The sequence below is a fragment of the Malus domestica genome, chromosome 07 (assembly GCF_042453785.1).
Source record: "Malus domestica chromosome 07, GDT2T_hap1".
NCBI lineage: Eukaryota > Viridiplantae > Streptophyta > Magnoliopsida > Rosales > Rosaceae > Malus > Malus domestica.
In genome coordinates, this window is record NC_091667.1 from 17,295,815 (window position 1) to 17,315,551 (window position 19,737).

The 19,737-nt window shown below is 38.5% G+C and overlaps 3 protein-coding genes across 4 annotated transcripts; 1 reads left to right on the forward strand and 2 right to left on the reverse strand.

Moving 5' to 3' along the window:
* The first annotated feature begins 213 nt into the window (after nt 1–213).
* On the forward strand, nt 214–6,445 carry LOC103439116 (phospholipase D gamma 1-like). The gene is made up of 10 exons (XM_008377668.4): nt 214–2,355; nt 2,726–2,842; nt 2,989–3,183; nt 3,626–3,877; nt 4,065–4,133; nt 4,208–4,355; nt 4,505–4,653; nt 5,276–5,452; nt 5,695–5,892; nt 6,000–6,445. The coding sequence occupies exons 1-10, from the start codon at nt 685–687 to the stop codon at nt 6,291–6,293; spliced, it is 3,270 nt and encodes a 1,089-aa protein (XP_008375890.1). The 5' UTR covers nt 214–684; the 3' UTR covers nt 6,294–6,445.
* On the reverse strand, nt 6,434–9,011 carry LOC103439130 (uncharacterized). 2 transcript variants are annotated; one of them, XM_070824706.1, is made up of 3 exons: nt 8,678–9,011; nt 7,709–8,302; nt 6,434–7,548 (listed from the first exon to the last, which is right to left on the reverse strand). In XM_070824706.1, exons 2-3 carry the CDS (start codon nt 7,812–7,814, stop codon nt 6,674–6,676), a joined length of 981 nt encoding a protein of 326 aa, XP_070680807.1. In that variant the 5' UTR covers nt 7,815–8,302; nt 8,678–9,011; the 3' UTR covers nt 6,434–6,673. The 2 variants fall into 2 exon arrangements, with proteins under 2 accessions (XP_070680807.1, XP_070680808.1); XM_070824707.1 differs by having other exon boundaries at nt 6,571–7,548; nt 7,709–8,329; nt 8,678–8,847.
* A 1,041-nt stretch (nt 9,012–10,052) lies between these two features.
* LOC114825858 (uncharacterized) lies at nt 10,053–10,868 on the reverse strand. Its single transcript, XM_029104888.2, has 2 exons — nt 10,769–10,868; nt 10,053–10,441 (listed from the first exon to the last, which is right to left on the reverse strand). The coding sequence occupies exons 1-2, from the start codon at nt 10,866–10,868 to the stop codon at nt 10,053–10,055; spliced, it is 489 nt and encodes a 162-aa protein (XP_028960721.2).
* Nucleotides 10,869–19,737: the final 8,869 nt, after the last annotated feature.

The following is a 19,737-nucleotide window of genomic DNA, read 5'->3' on the forward strand; positions in this document are numbered from 1 at the left end:
TTCAGCATTTACTGTGTACTTCTCGAAGCTCTTTTAAGACACGCATCAAGAAGAGACGTCTCTTCCAAGGCCATTTCTATTTTTCAACTAATTGAAAGAAAAATAACTTAACGCTGACGTCTACTCAGAATTGCCTGAATGACGCTGACGCGTGTGTGGCTCCCACCTCTTACCCAATCCCTATTCCCCACGTGTACATCACTGGTTGAAACTGGTGTAGGGCACTGAATCATGAAAGAGATATTGATCAGAGAAGTCCAGTTTTTTTTTACCTTTTGGAAATTTTCCTCCTCCACGCCTTGTTCTACATTTTATTGACGGTTCCAATTGCATTTTTTCAGTCTTCCTGTTTCATCAAAAGAACCCAATAAGGTAAACTTTCTCTGTAAGTTCTCTCTCTCTCTCTCTCTCTCTACTTTTTGAGAATTTCGAATTGTGATATAATATAATCCTATCGAGCTTCTGTTGCTGTTTATATTATCGTTGTCACTAGAAATCAAAACCCCTTTGGTGGATTCTGTTCTTTTGCGAAAGATTCAACCTTTTTTGTCTCCCCCTCATGCCATAAATCCGTAGGATCAAGCTCAAAAATTGAATCTTTATGTATTTTAGAAATTACCCAGAAAACCCATTAAATTATTTGCAAGATTTTGTTCAATAAGTTGAGAACCGGAGGATTTAGAGATGGATAATAATGGTGGTTCATCACCATACCCATACCCATATCAGAATTCCTATCCATACCCTCATCACCCTCATCCTAATCAATACCCTCCACCTCCGGATCAATACCCACCTGCCCCATATCCATACCCACCATACAATTCTCAGTATCCTTACCCGTACCCGTACCCTCCATCGCCTTCCTCACCGTCCCCCCATTCAGTTTCAGGCCCTTTAGATTACCAACCTCCCTATCCATATCCTTACCCCCCGGCTCGTCCGATTTCCCATAGTGGTCCTCTGCCTAGCATTCAGCAGCACAGCAGTTTCAATTATGGTTCACAGTACCCTTACCAACAACAGTCTGGGGCTTACCCACCTCCCGAAAGCCCCCATCATGTCCCTTTGCGCCCCAGTAGGTTCTCGAATCATCAGCGGCATGATAGCTGTCCCAATGGAATTGGGACGGGTTCATTTCATGAGAATGTTTCAGAACCTATGCCTCCTCACTCTTCTGCTTATCCGCCCTTGGATCAGCTTATGAGTAATGTGCATTTGTCTGAAAATCAATCACCTGAGCCCACAGCACCCCCATCACCTTCGGTGCCACACTTGACTCATTCAACTCCGAGTAGTGCAAGGTATGATAAGCAAGGGGAGCTCTATGCGTATCCTAATAACTCATTTTCAAGTAGTTGGGATACGTCTTATTCGGGTCAGATTGAATCAGCGGCTCATTCTTCTTATTCACATTCAAGCTCATTTAATGGGTCACAGCATAGCGGTAGTTTGCAGATTATTCCATTGCAGAATAAAGGGTCCTTGAAGGTTCTGCTTCTACATGGAAATTTAGACATTTGGGTATATGAAGCCAGAAACCTTCCAAATATGGACATGTTCCACAAGACTTTGGGGGATATGTTTTTGAAGTTACCAGGGAGTGCAAGTAGCAAAACCGATGGCCAATCGAGTCGTAAGATTACTAGTGATCCATATGTTTCAATCTCAGTTTCAAATGCTGTAGTTGGGAGGACATATGTGATAAGCAATTCTGAATTTCCTGTTTGGACGCAACATTTCAATGTTCCAGTAGCACATTACGCTGCTGAAGTGCACTTTGTTGTTAAAGATAGTGATCTTGTGGGGTCCCAGCTTATTGGGGTTGTGGCAATTCCAGTAGAACAGATATATACGGGAGCAAGAGTTGAGGGAATTTATCCAATCTTGAATTCGAGTGGGAAGCAATGTAAAGCCGGAGCTGTCCTAAGACTTTCAATTCAGTACATTCCAATTGAGCAATTGAGCGTTTACCATAATGGAGTTGGGGCAGGCCCTGATTATTTTGGGGTTCCTGGCACATATTTTCCTCTTAGGACAGGTGGAAAAGTAACTCTTTATCAAGATGCCCATGTCCCAGATGGGATGCTTCCAAACTTGATGTTAGATGGTGGGATGCCATATGTGCATGGGAAGTGTTGGCATGATATTTTTGATGCAATACGTCAGGCCCAGCGTTTAATTTACATTGCTGGTTGGTCAGTTTGGCAGAATGTTAGACTAGTTCGGGATGTTGGTGGTGCATCAAATTGCACCATAGGGGATCTTCTGAGGTCCAAGTCCCAAGAAGGAGTGAGAGTGCTGTTGCTTGTTTGGGATGACCCTACTTCAAGGAGCATTTTGGGTTATAAAACAGTAAGTATTCTTCGACTATTCATATTCTGGAATAGCTATTCTATCAAGTGATCATGGTTGTAAAACTTCTATCGTTATTATTATCTTTGTTTAACTTGTGAATTTCTTGGATGCAAGACCTTTCACTTAGTTTGTGTTGCATCACAAGAAGCATAGTGTTGAAAGTTACTGTTGAATCAAAAGAGAAATGAATGCCAGAAATTGGTTATCATGATAAAATGCTTTAGATGAAAGCAACTGAATGTTGATAGAGTCAATGACATTGATATCATCCTTTTATTGTATGATTTTCATATTATTTCCTTTTTAAGTTCAAACTGGAATTGTTGTATGTGTTTTTCAATGGAACATGAGAACTTATTTGTTGCAGGATGGAATCATGCAAACCCATGATGAAGAACTTCGCCGCTTTTTCAAGCATTCTTCAGTGCAAGTATTACTTTGCCCTCGCACTGCTGGAAAAAGACATAGCTGGGTCAAGCAAAGGGTTAGGCATAACCAAGCATTTGTTGCTATGTCGTCATTTTTCATCACTTAATACCATCCATCCAATTCTGGTTTTTTCCTTCTTGTTGCTGTATTATTTTCTGAACTTGTTTTCAATTGAATGCTTCTTATATTTTGGATTTCCAGGAAGTTGGAACGATCTATACACACCATCAGAAAACTGTAATAGTGGACGCTGATGCTGGCAATAATAGGAGGAAAATCATGGCCTTTGTTGGAGGACTTGATTTATGTGATGGTCGGTATGATACGCCGGATCACCCTATATTTAGGACATTACAAACAGTGCATAAAGATGACTATCACAATCCTACATACACGGTAATTATGAGACCTCTTCTAATTCCATAATTGTGAATAGCTATGTAGTTAAATTGTAGCACACTACGCATTTCATTGGCACTCCATAACAAAAAAAATAAATAATAAAAAAATAAAAAACAGAAGGTTATAGTTATTTGTTGCTCAATTTTGAACATTTTGTCCTCTATAGTTGGCTTAGTGAAGGAGCGAGATATATAGTTAGAGGGGGGCACTAATAGTCCTAGATAGTATAATGTTTTGAAATCAGATTCTACATAGAAACTTCAATAGTAGTAGATTTATATTCATTGGAAAACAGTTGTTCTTAATGAGTGGTGCATGATAACTTCTCAATCAATGAAATAAGTTTTTTCTGTGGCCAAGTAATACCACCCAGTAATCATCCATGTATTACGAATTTTTCTCTTCTAATTATCTATATGGTTTTATCTCATTGAAGGGCAGCACTGCTGGTTGTCCAAGAGAACCATGGCATGACATGCACTCTAGACTTGATGGTCCAGCGGCATATGATGTACTGACCAACTTTGAAGAGCGCTGGTTAAAGGCTTCAAAACCACATGGGATGAAAAAACTAAAAAAAAGTGCATATGGTGATTCTTTGCTCAGGTTGGAAAGGATTCCAGACATAGTTGGAGCGTCCCATGCTGCTTCCACTAGTGACAACGATCCTGAAACTTGGCATGTTCAGGTAAATGAGGTCATAACTGATTATTGAGGTTGCCCATGAAACTTGGCTAAACTGGTAAAGGGGTAGGACTGAGTAGATTTTAGATTCAAATTTCCCAGCCAACAAGAAAAAGTAAACTATTGAAATAGTTTGCATTATATCCATTCTTACAAATGAAAATATTTTTCCTGGTGTTTCACCAATGCAGATTTTCCGTTCAATTGACTCAAATTCTGTTAAAGGTTTCCCAAAGGATCCAAAAGAAGCAACAAGCAAGGTAAATTGATATTTATTGAAAATTCTCTTCGCTGCGATCTTTTCGGACTGGTGATAGATGCTCTGTTGTAACAGAACCTGGTGTGCGGAAAAAATGTGCTCATTGACATGAGCATACACACAGCATATGTGAAGGCAATCCGCGCTGCCCAGCATTTCATTTATATAGAGAATCAGTATTTCATTGGGTCCTCATACAATTGGAGTGCGCATAAAGACTTAGGTGAGAAACATTGTTATGTTTAGAGAGTATTGAGTCTATTGACCACCAAAGTACTAAAATACCCTTCTATTGTCATGGTTTACTTTGTAGTTTAATATAGAATTACGGTCAAATGTATATGATCCTACTAACTCTGAATCTCTTCATAGGTGCTAACAATTTGATCCCAATGGAAATTGCCCTTAAGATTGCTAGTAAAATCAGAGCAAATGAGAGATTTGCTGCATATATCATCATTCCAATGTGGCCAGAGGGTGTTCCAACGGGTGCAGCAACACAAAGAATTCTGTTTTGGCAGGTAGGCTCCGATTATTATCTTGATAGTTGAAACCTTTGTTTAGTCAAGAATTGCAAATTGTTAACGCTTCTAATTATCTGATTTATTTAATGTAGTATTAAAATTTGACATAGTATACGGGTAGATTTTAACTTAGAAAATCAGGTTAGTTAATATAGAAAGTCTCTGATGTATGTGATGTGGAAGACTGAGGTAGGTCAATGGTTCTGTTCCATGTATAAAACTTCAAAGGATTGTTAATTAGTAGATTTGTGATTCCTCTTCTAGTGAGGACATTAGGGTGTAAAGTAGGGAAATTATGATACCTCAGTAACACATTGTGAAGATTTAAGGTAGTTACGTAAGACCTAGGAAATGATGTCAACTGAAGCAAGGACCTTTGCTTTTGCGTATATCGTCATTTGAAAATGTTGACTAAAGGGAAGGGAAAGAAGGAAGAGTTTTTACTTGTTACATAATAAATTACGAAAATCAATCATGTGAGTGGATGCTACATTAGAAACTGCAGGGACTCGTCTATTTTAAAGCAGGATGGCTCATCCTCGATAAATGAAAGCTATATAATCTGTACTGACTGAGTTCAGAATGTTGTTTATGTGGGTTCTTTTATTGATTGCTGCAGCACAAGACAATGCAAATGATGTACGAGACAATTTACAAGGCTTTAGTGGAAGTTGGGCTGGAGGGTGCATTCTCCCCCCAAGACTATTTAAACTTCTTCTGTCTTGGCAATCGTGAGGCCATAGATGGAAATGATACATCATTCTCTGGAAGTCCTACTGCAGCCAACACTCCTCAGGTATATTCTCTCTAAGAAAAATAGCACTATTTACTCCTGTAGGCGGAGAAAGAGAGAGAGAGTATTGTTTTATTGTTGTTAATTCCTATATTTCCTCGAATTTGTTCATAGGCAGAGAGAGACAGAGAGAGAAAGAGAGAGAGAGTTGATTCCTATTGTTTTATTGTTGTTAATTCCTATTTTCCTCGAATTTGTTTATATGACAAACGTACCTATATAACTGGTGTACATCATGTTTCCAGGCGCTTAGTCAAAAGAGCAGGCGATTTATGATTTATGTTCATTCGAAAGGCATGATAATTGATGACGAGTATGTAATAGTGGGTTCGGCGAACATCAATCAGCGCTCTATGGAAGGGACAAGAGACACCGAAATTGCAATGGGGTCCTATCAACCTCATCATACCTGGGCAAGAAAAAATGCTAGTCCTCATGGACGGGTAAAGTGATACAGCTATAAGTTGTCATGAAAGTATATTTTTCTGAGATGTCAAATTAAGCTAACATGTGTAACCCAACTTCCTGTCTTGTATGTTTTGCTTCGCAGATATATGGATACAGAATGTCACTATGGGCAGAGCACACCGGAACCATTGAGGACTGCTTCACACAACCGCAGAGTCTTGAATGCGTAAGGAGAATAAGATCAATGGGTGAGATGAACTGGAAACAATTTGCTTCCGATGATGTGACGGAGATGCGGGGTCATCTGTTGAAGTATCCAGTTGAAGTTGATCGGAAAGGCAAAGTGACATCCCTTCCTGGAAGCGAGAATTTCCCAGATGTGGGAGGAAATATAACCGGTTCGTTCCTTGCAATCCAAGAAAACCTGACAATTTGATTTGCAAATCGAATTCAATTACATTACAAAGTTTTGGTTTTCTTTTCTCACGAGTACAATTTTGGTGTTTTGGTATTTTTTTTTTTCCATAAATTTTATCCGACCCGCCTGCATTGCAGGTTATTAAATTTCACTTCAGGTTGTCTTTTGAATTTTCTTTATTTTTGGCTTGCTAAATTCAATACAATACAATCCATCCTTCCATGCTGTTTCCACAACTCAGAAATTTTGCTTACTAACCAGACCATATACAAACAATCGAGCAAAACACCGGATCTGAGAGAAAAAATTTATAACGAGAAAATCACGCGTTGTGGATTCGTCTAATCAAATATAATCAGCTTCATGATCACTAATCAGCGTCAGATTAATTAACTTCTTCATGAGATATTAACAAGCTTTGGCCTTCTAGTATTAGGATTTGCCTCTACCCGAAGGCCAAGTTGAGCAATTTCAGGTGTATCAACAGCCCCTTGAAGCTCCAATTCAGCCACTACCCTTTCGTTTTCTTCGTTGCCTTCGAATAAGTTCCTGACACACCAAATGGCCCACTCCCTTAAGTACGGATTGTCGTCATCAAGGCCGCACTGTTGCAAGAGCAGAAGAATCCCGTCCTTTTGTCTAATCTCATCTTGTACAAGCTTCCTTTTATACGTGCAATTGCCAACGACGGCCACCATATCTCTCCGAAATCCTTTATACGGGCAGGGTTTTAAGGAAGAAGACTTTGGTCCATCTCGTTCCTCACCTTGCTTGATAGCTTTCCTCATTACTGATGTCGGCTCAAGATCACGAAGCAAACATAAAAGTAATTCTATGAGGCCATGGGATAGCAAAACATCAACAGCATCCCCCAGGTCCTCGTTAGAGCCTCTTACGGACTTCTGAGCGCATATATCTCTCAGGATTGTGAGTGAATATCCTAGAACATCTATCATACTAGAACCCGTTGGAAGTCCAGACTTGCCTCTTGTGGCACATTTAAGAATCCCAATAGATTTCTTAAATATCCCAAAAACACAGAAAGCTAAATCACTGGGCACAGTAATCTCTTGAAGTCGCTCGTTCAAGATATCAGACATGCATCTCAAGAAAAATGCTTGCTCGGCTGAGAAAGCGTCAACTCTAAATTCAGTGTCTTCACCATTCTCAGTAGCACCAACAAAACCTAAATTAGAGAAAGGTGACTGGAAGTAAGGTCCTTCTAAGCAGGTTCTTGAAAGAAGCAATTTGTACCAATCTTCGCCAAAACCAACTGTAAGACACCCAAAACTTATTAAAAAACAAAAAAAATGAAGGCACAGGTCAGGGTTCATTTCATTAATTTTAGGTTTCAGCAGATAAACTCAATCGAGGCTAAATGGATGGTATCAATGAATAAAGGTAACATAAAATAACTGAATGTACAAAGTTACCTGCAGCAGTAGTCTTTACAATCTCTTTCACGATAGTTATTCCACGAGCACTGCAAAGTTGGGCAAACAGTTCGGGGCTTCCGTCACCACAAGCATAGATAACCATGCACAAAGGATGACAAGTTTCCCGGCTCTGAACTCTTGCAAGAGCAACAAACTCTTTTGGTCAAAGTTGCTGCCAAATTGCACGCTGATGTTGTTCTCCAGCCAATGAAACATTAGCAAGAACTTGCAACCCCATACGAATGATCCCAGCATCCGGCTCCAAAGAAAGGCTCGCAGAGTTGAAAACGTTCGATACGATTGCAACTCCATTATGTTGAACAAATGAGTTCTGATTTGCAATCTCTCCCGCACAAAGATTTCTTACGAGCTTTAAACATAATGTGAGAAGATGGTGAGCAGAAGGGTAAGGGAGAGATTGTATGAGCTGGATGGCAGGGGGAAGAATATCCTCAGACGCAAGGCCTGCACGACCATCTGCTGTTCTACAAACTTGTATTAAGTTTTCCAACGAATTCACGAGGGTAGATGAGTCTCCCGCACTTAGTATTTTCCGGAGAACATGTTGAGGTACAGAGCACTCTTGCAGTGCTGCATTATCCATTACTGATCAATCAACTGATATCGAAACCAAAAAATGCAGAAATTTCTACAGCTAAATTGGTGATGAATTGATAATTAACACTGTGGTACAAACTCACAAGTATTAATGTATTATCATGATGATAATTAAATAAAAACTAGAGTTAGTGCAATATAATCACAGAATCAACGCCTAACAAGTAAATTTTACATGAAATCATACTTGGAAATCAAAAACAAAAAATATATATCTCAATCATTTCTTATTTAATATGAAATCAAACAAATATTAAATATGTTTAATTCATCAAACCCAAATCCACAAATTCAATGCCCCCAATTGACAACGAAGCTCAAAATTTGCGTGTAAAAGTAAATTTATACCCGGGAAGGTGGATAAAATCCCCAATTGGTAATTGATGGCAGGAGAAGGAACAGACCAAATTCAATTTTCTTTCTTTTGGCCGAGACTCGGTCGAAACTTTGCTCGGCTGCGAAACTAAAACTGAAAGCTTTGCCTTTGTTTCACGACTGTCTCTGTAAACTGTAAACAAACAACGTTTGAAATAAACGAGCCGACTGTGGAGAAGGGAAGAGCACTCGAACTTCTGTCCTTGATGGGGCCCACTTACGAATAAACGGTCCAACAGGCTCCCATGAAAGGAGCGTAGTGGATGTAAGAGCTGTGCTTGCTAGTGGATGTAAGAGCTGTGCTTGCAATTTGCCAAATTTCTCCATTTATTTACCCCAACCCCCCCCCCCCCCCCCCCCCCCCCTCTCCCCCTAACCCCAAACCGCACCTAACCCAACCCAACCCAACCCAATTCATGCCAAATCTTTAGGCTAAAATCCCAATGCCAAACCAAACGTGTGGACTCGTCCAAAGGGAGCCCAGTCTAGGCTCGATGATGCACCCACGCGGGCTGAGGCCTTCAACGCTCGACAGGGAGGGATCCACTGTCAAGGCCTCTATCGGCTGCCATCATGAGCCCAACGGCTTTTTTTATCATCGGATGGCTAGGCTTTTTGGACTATTGATTGATCTAACAGTCCAGATTCAAATTTTTCCTTTTTAAAAAATGTAATTTTAAAATACATTGAATCCAACGGCTGAAATTTAATATAATCAAATTTAACAGTAAAAAAAGATTTAATGACCCAAATTTAAACCCAATGGCTAAAATAATTTAAAAAACAAAAATTATGTAACTCAAAATTCACCCAAAAACTCTATAAATACCTATGTATTTGTTCAAACATCCACACAAAACTCACTTTTCTCCTATAATTCTTCCAATTTTTCTTTCTACCATTTCTTCCTATTTCTAAAATTTTCAAGATGTTAAGAGAGCATATTAGAGGACGTAATTGGACCTTTGAGGAAGATGTTACTTTATGCTTGGCATGGGTTTCTGTTAGCGAAGATGGTGCGGTTGGCACGAATCAAAATAAAAAGGTTTTGTGGGATAAAATCATTGAAAAGTTTCATGAAAACTGCAACGGTGGCGGGAGGGACGGTGGTGGTGTTTACAATCGGTGGAAGACTATCAACAAAACATGCACTTTATGGAAGGGAAACTTGGCGAGAGCCGTGGTTGGCATGGCTAGCGAAAGGAGCACCGCAGAAATTGTGAGTTTTTTCGTTGAAATTTTATTTGTCATGTACATAATATTATTTCACAACTAATGGTTTTCATGCATTTTTTGCATAGGGTGACAAAGCAATGAAAATTTACAAGACAAGAGTAACACCAAAAAATCAAGTTTTAAAGTTGCAACATGCTCGGGAAGAAGACTTAAGAATGTTGATATCATTATTTGATCTAGGAGCACCAAAGAATGCAAGCCAAATCCATGTGTCGTAAGACGCCACAGCCTCGAGCACGATGATTAGCTTGTTATGACGACCCTTGAATTGGCCAGCCCAAGCAGTAAGACAATTCTTCATCTCCCAATGCATATAATCGAGACTTCTTATCATGCTAGGGAAGCGTCTTTTTTCTAGCTTGCGTAGAAGCCTCTTCAAGTCTTCACGATTTGGCTTGCGGAGGTATGTGGCTCCATATATGGCTTGAATTGCCTTATAGAAGCGCTTTAGGTTCTTAATAACAGAAGTCTCTACAAGTCGGCAATACTTGTCAGTTGAGTCTGCAGAGTACCCATTAGCTAGCATCCAAAATGCAAATATGAGCTTCTGATGAGGTGATAGACTTTGTCGGCCTACGGCATCTATCTTCCTTGCAAAGTAGTGGTCATGATTGACAATTGCGTTCAAGATGCTTTCAAAAAGCTTTCTCCTCATCCAAAACCGCTTCCAAAAATCATGAGCATGAAATCTCTGATGCTTGATGAAATAATCTTTCATCATTCGGTCATGACACTATTCTTTATCGCACTGCACAAATGAACACCCTATGACATAACCACAATAACTAGATTTAGCATGGTGCTCATATTGCATAAGCAAGTTTGTACATTCAGCTTCTGCGTTGATCATTTCTGCATCCTCAATGTCAAGGTTTGCTTGGTATTGTGCCATCTGCATTGCCCTGCTATGCTTTCTTCTATCACCCATTGATGAGATATTGAGGATTTTTAGGAAACAAAAACACTTTGAAAGTTGAAAGATTGGTGAATATAAAGGATGATTGAAGGTTGAAAGATTGTGTGATCAACTGATATTCAACCTGTGTTTATATAGAGGATGATTGAAGGTTTCAGTTTCATGTGTGTAGGTTTATGTTTCATGCATTTCATGTGTTTCGTATGTATTTTGTATGTGTTTTGCGTGTGTCATGTGTTTCACATGTGTTTTGTGTGTGGTTCATCTCTATCATGTGTTTTGTATGTATTTTGTATGTGTTTCGTGTGTGTCAAGTGTTTCATATGTGTTCTGTGTGTGCTTCATCTCCATCATGTGTTTTGTATGTCCTTCACATATGTATGTGTTTCACATGTGTTCTGTGTGTCTTGTGTGTTTTATGTATTTTGTGTTTATACATATCTATCATGATTTTCATATCCTTCCATAGTGTTTCATGTATCAATTTAGTGATTTTTCAATATTTATCATAATTTAAATATTTTTAGATTAAAATGTTCATAAAATTAATTTAGGATAGTCTACATAATATATTTTTTTTAAGTAAATTTAAGAAAAAAATAATTAGCCTAAATTCATTCTTTAATATTCTTGAGCTAAAATTTTAGGCCAGAAAAGTTGGAGCAGAAAAGTTATTTATGATTTAAAAGCTAATTTTTATGGGCTAAAAATTTGGCTTTTAGCCCAAGGGTTGGAGATGAGAGTCTTTCTGTATTTTCTGTATTTTCTTCTCTATGCTACTTTAGACCAAACCCAACCCTGGGCTATTTGCCAAATTCCCCATTTATTAACCCCCCCCCCCCAAACCCAACTCAAATCTTTAGGCCAAAAGCCAAAAGCTAAACCGAGGCCAAATTCCGCCAAAAAATTAGCCCAGATTCGGTGTGGGCCCTACTGAATCAAGTGAAACTCGACGGTTTTGCGACAAACCCCTCCCCCACCAAGTCGCCAGACACGCGCGATGCGCGACCTCTCAGACAGCGAGGGCCCCACCCACGTGGGCCTATTAGCCACGTTCCCCAGGCACCCCAACAACTAGTTTGATCTGACGGTCGCAATCAACAAGCCGTTGGTTGATCCAACGGCCTAGATTCAAATTTTTTTTTTGTTTTTATATTTATATATTATTGAATTTAATGGTTGAGATCAAATATAATCAAATCTAATGGTAAAAAAAAAAAGATCTAACGGCCCAAATTTAAATCCAAAGGCTAAAATAATTTAAAAAAAATAATTTAACTCAAAATTCACCCAAAAACTTTATAAATACCTATGTATTTGTTCAAACATCCACACAAAACTCACTTTTCTCCTACAATTCTTCCAATTTTTCTTTCTACCGTTTTCTTCCCATTTCTAAAATTTTCAAGAGGTTAAGAGAGCATATTAGAGGTCGTATTGGACCTTTGAGGAAGATGTTGCTTTATGCTTGGCATGGGTTTCTGTTAGCGAAGATGGTGCAGTTGGCACAAATCAAAATAAAAAGGTTTTGTGGGATAAAATGATTGAAAAGTTCCATGAAAATTGCAACGGCGGCGGGTGGGAAGGTGGTGGTGTTTACGATCAATGGAATACTATCAACAAAGCATGCACTTTATGGAAGGGAAGCTTGGAGAAAGCCATGGTTGTCATGGCTAGCAGAATGAGCGCCTCATAAATTGTGAATTTTTTTGTTGATATTTTATTTGTTATGTACATAATATTATTTTGCAACTAATTGTTTTTATGTATTTTTTGCATAGGGTGACAAAGTAATGGAAATTTACAAGACAAGAGTAACACCAAAAAATCAACCTTTTAAGTTGCATCATCCGAGGTGGGGAACTGATGCAGACCAACAATAGGGAAGATTATTTCAATGTGAAACCGCACCAACAAATGATGGAGATGAAGGTCTCAATGAAGGTGTCGATGAAATGATCCCAACTCCTTCTTTTGCAAGGCCCCCAGGAAGAGATAAGTAAAAGGAAGAAAAGAGAAAAGAGAAATCCCAAGATCCGATGAGTGGACACATTGCTACCGGATTTGCAAGATTGAGTGAAACCCATAGCACTCGCCAAGAAGAAACGGCTAAATGCGTTTGCAAATGTAGGAAGAAAGGGATAGGGATCAAGATAGGTTTGAAATTAATTTCATCATGGAGGACCTCAACAAATACACTCGTGAGAGGAAGAAGTTCTTACATGGTAAGCAAAAGGAAATTTTGCAAAAGTATGCCACAAGGAGTATATTTCAAGATGATGAATCATCTCAACCCTATATCCCAAGTCCACCACCAAGTTAAGATGGTGGATATCATTATTAAGTTTATGTAGTTTGTGAATTATCGATTGTATTAAGTTTATGTGGTTTATGAATTGTCGTTTGTATGAAGTTTATGTACTTTATTAATTGTCGTATGTATTAAATTTATGGCTTATTAATTATTGTTTCTATTAATCTAGATGCCTTCAATAATTATTGTACTTATTATTGCACACTTTGATGTACAATAGATGCCTTCAATAATTCAAACAACATTCAATAATTTTGACAATGTACTAGACAAAAGACTTTGCACAACATAGTACACTTAAAATTATTACTAGAAAATACCAACATAGTACATTTAAAATTATTACATAAAATAACAATATATCACACTTAAATTTAACACAAGAACACATTAATACACCAACATCAGCAACGTTCACCTTCTCGGCGCCATACATGCTCAACCAAATCTTTGCGGAGTGTGTCGTGACCTTGAGAAGCTTGAATTCTATTTAAACAACTCATATACTCACTTTATGTTGTTGGGTCTCATATGTGGTTGCAACGAGATATTCAACATCTCTTGCCATAGCTCTCAAATGTGTTGGTTGGTCATCATCCACATCTTCATCTAAATCTTCTTCAATTTCGATATACTCATCTTCCACAATCATGTTGTGCAAAATTATGTACATCATCATGATTGGATAGAGGTCTTTGGTATGCCAAAGTCGTGTAACCTCTCTAACATTATCCCATCAAGCTTGTAGGATCCCAAACGCTCTCTCCACATCCTTCCTGTAAGACTCTTGCCTCTTCAAAAATAATTTCTTCTTTGCACTACCGAGATGAGAAAAACTTTTGACAAAGGTAGACCAACTAGGATAAATACCATCAATTAGGTAGTAACCTAGCTCATACCTATTTCCAGTTACCTTGTACCGAAATTCTGGTGCCCATCCATTGACAACATCATCGAACAGTGAAGAAGACCAAAGAACGTTGATATCATTGTTTGATCCAGATGCGCCGAAGAATGCATGCCAAATCCATATGTTGTAAGATGCCACAACCTCGAACACGATGGTTGGCTTGTTATGATGACCCTTGAATTGGCCAGCCCAAGCAGTACGACAATTCTTCCACTCCCAATGCATACAATTAAGACTTCTTATCATGCCAGGGAAGCTTCTTTTGTTTGCCTTGCGTAGAAGCCTTTTCAAGTCTTCACGATTTGGCTTAAGGAGGTATATGGCTCCATATATGACTTTAATTACCTTACAGAAGCGCTTCAGGTTCTCAATAGTAGTAGTCTTCACAAGTCGGCAATACTCGTCAGTTGAGTCTGCAGAGCACCCATTAGCTAGCATCCGAAATGCAGATGTGAGCTTCTGATGAGATGATAGACTTTGTCAGCCTATGACATATATCTTCCTTGCAAAGTAATGGTCATGATTGACAATTGCATTTAAGATGCTTTCAAAAAGCTCTCTCCTCATCCGAAACCACCTCCAAAAATCATGAGCAGAAAATCTCGAACGCTCGATGAAATAATCTTTCATCATTCGGTCATGACACTATTCTCTATCAAGCTGCACAAATGAACGTCTCGTTATAGAACCATGATAGCTTGATTCGGCATGGTGCTCATATTGCATAAGTGAGTTTGTAAATTCAGCTTCTGCGTTGATCATTTATGCATCCTCAATGTCAAGGCTTGCTTGGTATTGAGCCATCTGCATTACCCTATTACGATGTCTTCTATCACCCATTGATGAGATATTGAGGATTTTTAGGAAACAAAAACACTTTGAAAGTTGAAAGATTGGTGAATATGTTGTGTGATGGTTTGATATTCAACCTGTGTTTATATAGAAGATGATTGAAGGTTTTAGTTTCATGTGTGTAGGTTTGTGTTTCATGCATTTCATGTGTTTTGTATGTATTTTGTGTTTTGTGTGTATCATGTCTTTCACATGTGTTCTGTGTGTGTTTCATCTCTATCATGTGTTTTGTACGTCCTTCACATGTGTTTTGTATGTGCTTCACATGTGTTATGTGTGTTTCGTGTGTTTTATGTATTTTGTGTTTATACATATCTATCATGATTTTCATATTCTTCCATAGTGTTTAATGAGTTTCATGCTTCAATTTAGTGATTTTTCAATATTTATCGGAATTTAAATATTTTTTGATTAAAATGTTCATAAAATTAATTTATGATAGTCTACATAATTTTTTTTAAAGTAAATTTAAGAAAAAAAATTAGCCTAAGTTCATTCTTTAATAATTTGGGGCTAAAATTTTAGGTCAAAAGGGTTAGAGCAGAAAAGATGTTTCTGGGCTTAAAATTTTGGCTTTTAGCCCAATGGTTGGAGATGGTCTTATTAATGGAATTCCTATTGACCAAAAAAAAAGGAGCGTAGTAGTATTTAATGTTTAAAATTTCTTCGATACAGTTGATATTTTAAAAGAAATGTCCAAAAAAATTGGAAAAAAAAATATGGAAATGGGGTGAAGCTTAAACTTCACCTCATAACAGAGAAACTTTTAAGTTTAGGCTGAAATCGACATATATCATTGATATTTCTGACCCCTGTTAAATATCGAAGAAACTCTTATATTTCGTCCAAACCAATGTTTAACAATCCCATAAGTTTTATTTTAAATTTTCATCATTTTAATCACAAACAATCGATATCTATATTGACATTCGATATATCCATTGACACACCCTGACCCAGAAATCAGGGCGTGCTAGCCGTCACGTGAGTGTGACGTAACCAAAAGTGTGATACGGAAGCAAAGGATATAATAAATACGAAGGAATAAAAAACCAACTACTAACAGTAAAAAAACCAACTAGCGTGCTAGAGTGAGTTATATCGTAAAACACACAATTCAGAGCGTAGGTACTAGGTGCAGTTAAGTAGGACTATAATTAAATTACAACACCCGCAGGTGAGTCCTACATGCAGGGTGTCTGTCAGAACGCCGAAGAGAACCTCGTGAGCCACCAACTGCTAGCTAGAACCTGGAGGGGCGCAAAAACAAAATTGAGTGGGTCAGTAAAACTAAAGCTTTCCAAAACATTACATTTAAAACGTCTCTAACCCCTCACTGTAAAACCTGTATACTTTCCCAGAAAAATAGTATATAAACATATATATATCATCAAAAGCTCAACTCACAATCCTTCACCGCTTTTCAGAAAGAAGATGCCACGCCATGCCAAAATATAATATGAATGCATCAATATAAATCAGGTGAAATAATAAATCAACCAGAGACCCTACAATGGTCCTGTATGGCTTATTCTATAGCTCAATATCCCATCCAGCTGGAGTCACCCACTGTGACCTGTACGGCCCTGCCGGAGTCACCAACTGTGACCTGTACGGCACTACACTGTACATAAGTTGGAACTACCTATAGTAGTCTGTACGACTATGATGGTGAAATAATACGCTCTAGTGCTTCTCTCATCAATCATTTACGCGTGTAATCTAAGGTCACCTACTAGTCGGAACCACCTCTAGTGGTCTATACGACTAGCATGTTGGAACCCTCTCGGGGTCTGTACGACATGCACCTACTTGGATCCAAGGTGAGCGTGCGATGCGGTGAATAATATAAGCACTAACACCAAGGGTGCAGATTATGAGTTCTCAACACAATTCACATTATCGATGATTCACATGATTAACATAAAACTCACCTGATACTCACCTGTGAGTCTACAGCACCAATTCACACATATATATGCATTAATATCAATTCATAATATGCATGCATGGCAATTGAAAACATACTTTCATATAAATTCAATTTCTGGGAAAATTAATAGTATATAGGTATATACGAAAACAAAACTGCCCACTCACTGGTAAGTCGATGGGTCGTAGCCCCCGTGACGTCCCTGGATACGCTCGTCCTCGGGATAGGTGTCACCTATATGTGAAACAACTATAAAAACGTTAATTAATGCACATAACCGACAATTCGAAATAACTTCTCATACGGTGCTCAATTTGGGTATATGAATATACCACATCGACCTACTCGACGTCACGGACGTCGAGAAATTTTTAGAAATTTTTTTTGACGTGGCACGCACCCCCACGCACCAGGGCAGGCATGGGTATACGCGCTCCCTACGCGCGTCTTCTTCCTTGGTTCGCCGGACTGTGTTTTCCGGTGGTCGAAAAACTGGGGATTATTCAATCCCCTTATTCTCCCTTATTTCTCAACCGTTTTCTTCGTATTTTATATCAATTTGAAGCGCTCAACATGTAGAATCACGATAGACTAGTTTCAAGGTCTAAAATCCACTAGATTTTACCTGAGAAAGCTCGATAATCCGGCCAAATTTGAAAAACTCCGTTCTCAGTCCTCCGACGTCTAAATTCTACCAACGAAGTACCCCGAAGCTCGTGAGGATCTCCTTAAGCTCACTGTGAGCTTGAAATTCCCTGAAATGCAAGATTTTACGTGTGCATGAACAGTGCACATTTTCGGGGTTAAGGTTTCACGACGATTCTGAGGGTTTTAACTTCCACAAATCACATATACGAACTCACAAGCTTACTAGGAGTTCAAATCTTACCTTAGAACCTTCGATCCGTGAAGAAATGGGAGGTTCCTAGCTTGTCCATACAATTCGAGAGGGAGAGAGCGAGAGAAAGCCGTGAGGGAGGAGAGAGAGATACACGGGGGACGGAGAGAGGGAAGGAAGTGTGTGCCTTCTTTTGGATGCCCATTTACAATGGGCATTCGCACCATTTACAAGACTCCTTTTGGATGCCCATATATCAATATCGGTTGCCTCACTATAACCTTGCTAGGAAAAACTAAGTGGAGAAAACCCTAGTTGAAGAAAAAAGAGTATAACACATATGTGTCTTAGATGCTCCCCCTAATGAGTATCTCCTCTCATTCCATATTCTTCAATCTGACCAATTACTCCTCATTCCATATTCTTCAATCTGACCAATTACTAAGTCGATGTAATATGGTGCTATGCACAAATTTTTGAAATGTACACTTTAGTAGAGATTTGGTGATGAGGTCTACCAGGTTTTTGTTGGAACGGATTTGTCTGATTTCAATACTTTAGCCTTTTGAAATTCATGTGTACTTAAAACTTGGAGATGTGTATTTTTTAGCGTTGTAGGATCAATCTATTACCATACATAAATACAAATTCTTCATGTGAGCAATATCTATGCATGCTAGAGAGATTCAAATTTTGCTTGCCCATTAAGACCACGCAAACCATCTATTATGACCAAGATAACAAACTTTTCTGGCATGATAAGAAGATGGTACGTTCTCCTTGCATATTGGGCATGTCATACAACCCTTAGTACCCTAGCTAGAAATCATTGCATAAGCGGGAAGATCGTTTATAGTCCCACATCATTGATACTCACAAGGTGAACATCTCGCCAATAGACCTATCTTATGTGCAAACATCGTTTCCAATAAATCCTTTAGCTTATCGACCAACGGCCGTAAATAAACATAAATGGACCTTCTTAGATCCTCGGTAATCAGTAGAGTCATCATCATATATTCTTTCTTCATGCATTTCCAAGGTGGAAAATTAAATGTGAAGATCGGCCAAGTGTTGTGGTGTTGGTATAGAACCCTAAACTAATTAAATATGTCAGTGGCAAGTCCCAAGCTGACGTTCTAGGGCTAAGCTGCAAAATCAAGGTACATCCGATCGAACTTTTTGCATGCCTCTTCGTTTGCAGGATGCCTCATCACATCATCATCTACCCGTCCTTCCTTATGCCATTCTCATGTCGTTTGCAATATGCGTTAGCATATACATTCGTTGCAACCTAGGTTTTAATGGCAGATAACGTATAACTTTTTATGGAATTTTCGTCGTTCTATTTTGATATGTTTAAACTCATTACATACGGGACATTTATCCAACACTTTATTCTCCTTATAGAACAATATACAATTATTTTTGCAAAGGTGAATTTTTTCGTGTATGAGGAACGACTAGACTATGCTTCACCCTCATTCAACACTTTATGCGTACTTTTATGATCTTTCGGCAAATTATTTTCCTTTGCAAAAATAATTGTATGTTCAACTAATACGGATCCATATTATGTTCAACATTGTCCACTCTTATCGTGTATGAGGGTGAAGCATAGTCTAGTCGTTCCTCATGATGATTCCAATAGGCCTCCATCATGTCATGTCTTACTAAATGAAATTAAAAATTTCAGAATGTCTCTGTTGTTGAGCTATTACACCTCCTGCACAAACATCGGGTTCTAGTTGAACACCGATTGTGTCTAATTAAGAACCCAATAAACTCATTTATTCTATCCAAGTATTCATCTACACATCTATCTGGGTTATATATCCACTGTCTTTCCATTATGTCTACATGCACAATAAAAATACAATGATTATAACTTCAACAAAAGAGATGTTACCAAAATTTCCACGATCGAAACCTAATCAGTAAACTACAAACTATGACACATAACTGTGCACTCCCAAACCGTCCGAATAATGGGACAATTCAAGAATCAATTGGAGCGTAGTCATGCTTTCGCAT

What these genes read in the sequence shown, in the direction of transcription:
- LOC103439130 (XM_070824706.1), bottom strand. Translation starts at nt 7,814, where the DNA reads ATGGTTATCTATGCTTGTGGTGACGGAAGCCCCGAACTGTTTGCCCAA. An exon ending in TGTAAAGACTACTGCTGCAG is followed by an intron (nt 7,549 to 7,708) that starts GTAACTTTGTAC and finishes GGTGTCTTACAG; the next exon opens with TTGGTTTTGGCGAAGATTGG.
- LOC103439116 (XM_008377668.4), top strand. Translation starts at nt 685, where the DNA reads ATGGATAATAATGGTGGTTCATCACCATACCCATACCCATATCAGAAT. An exon ending in CTGAAACTTGGCATGTTCAG is followed by an intron (nt 3,878 to 4,064) that starts GTAAATGAGGTC and finishes TCACCAATGCAG; the next exon opens with ATTTTCCGTTCAATTGACTC. An exon ending in CTGCAGCCAACACTCCTCAG is followed by an intron (nt 5,453 to 5,694) that starts GTATATTCTCTC and finishes TCATGTTTCCAG; the next exon opens with GCGCTTAGTCAAAAGAGCAG.
- LOC114825858 (XM_029104888.2), bottom strand. Translation starts at nt 10,868, where the DNA reads ATGGGTGATAGAAGAAAGCATAGCAGGGCAATGCAGATGGCACAATAC. An exon ending in GATCAACGCAGAAGCTGAAT is followed by an intron (nt 10,442 to 10,768) that starts GTACAAACTTGC and finishes GGTACTCTGCAG; the next exon opens with ACTCAACTGACAAGTATTGC.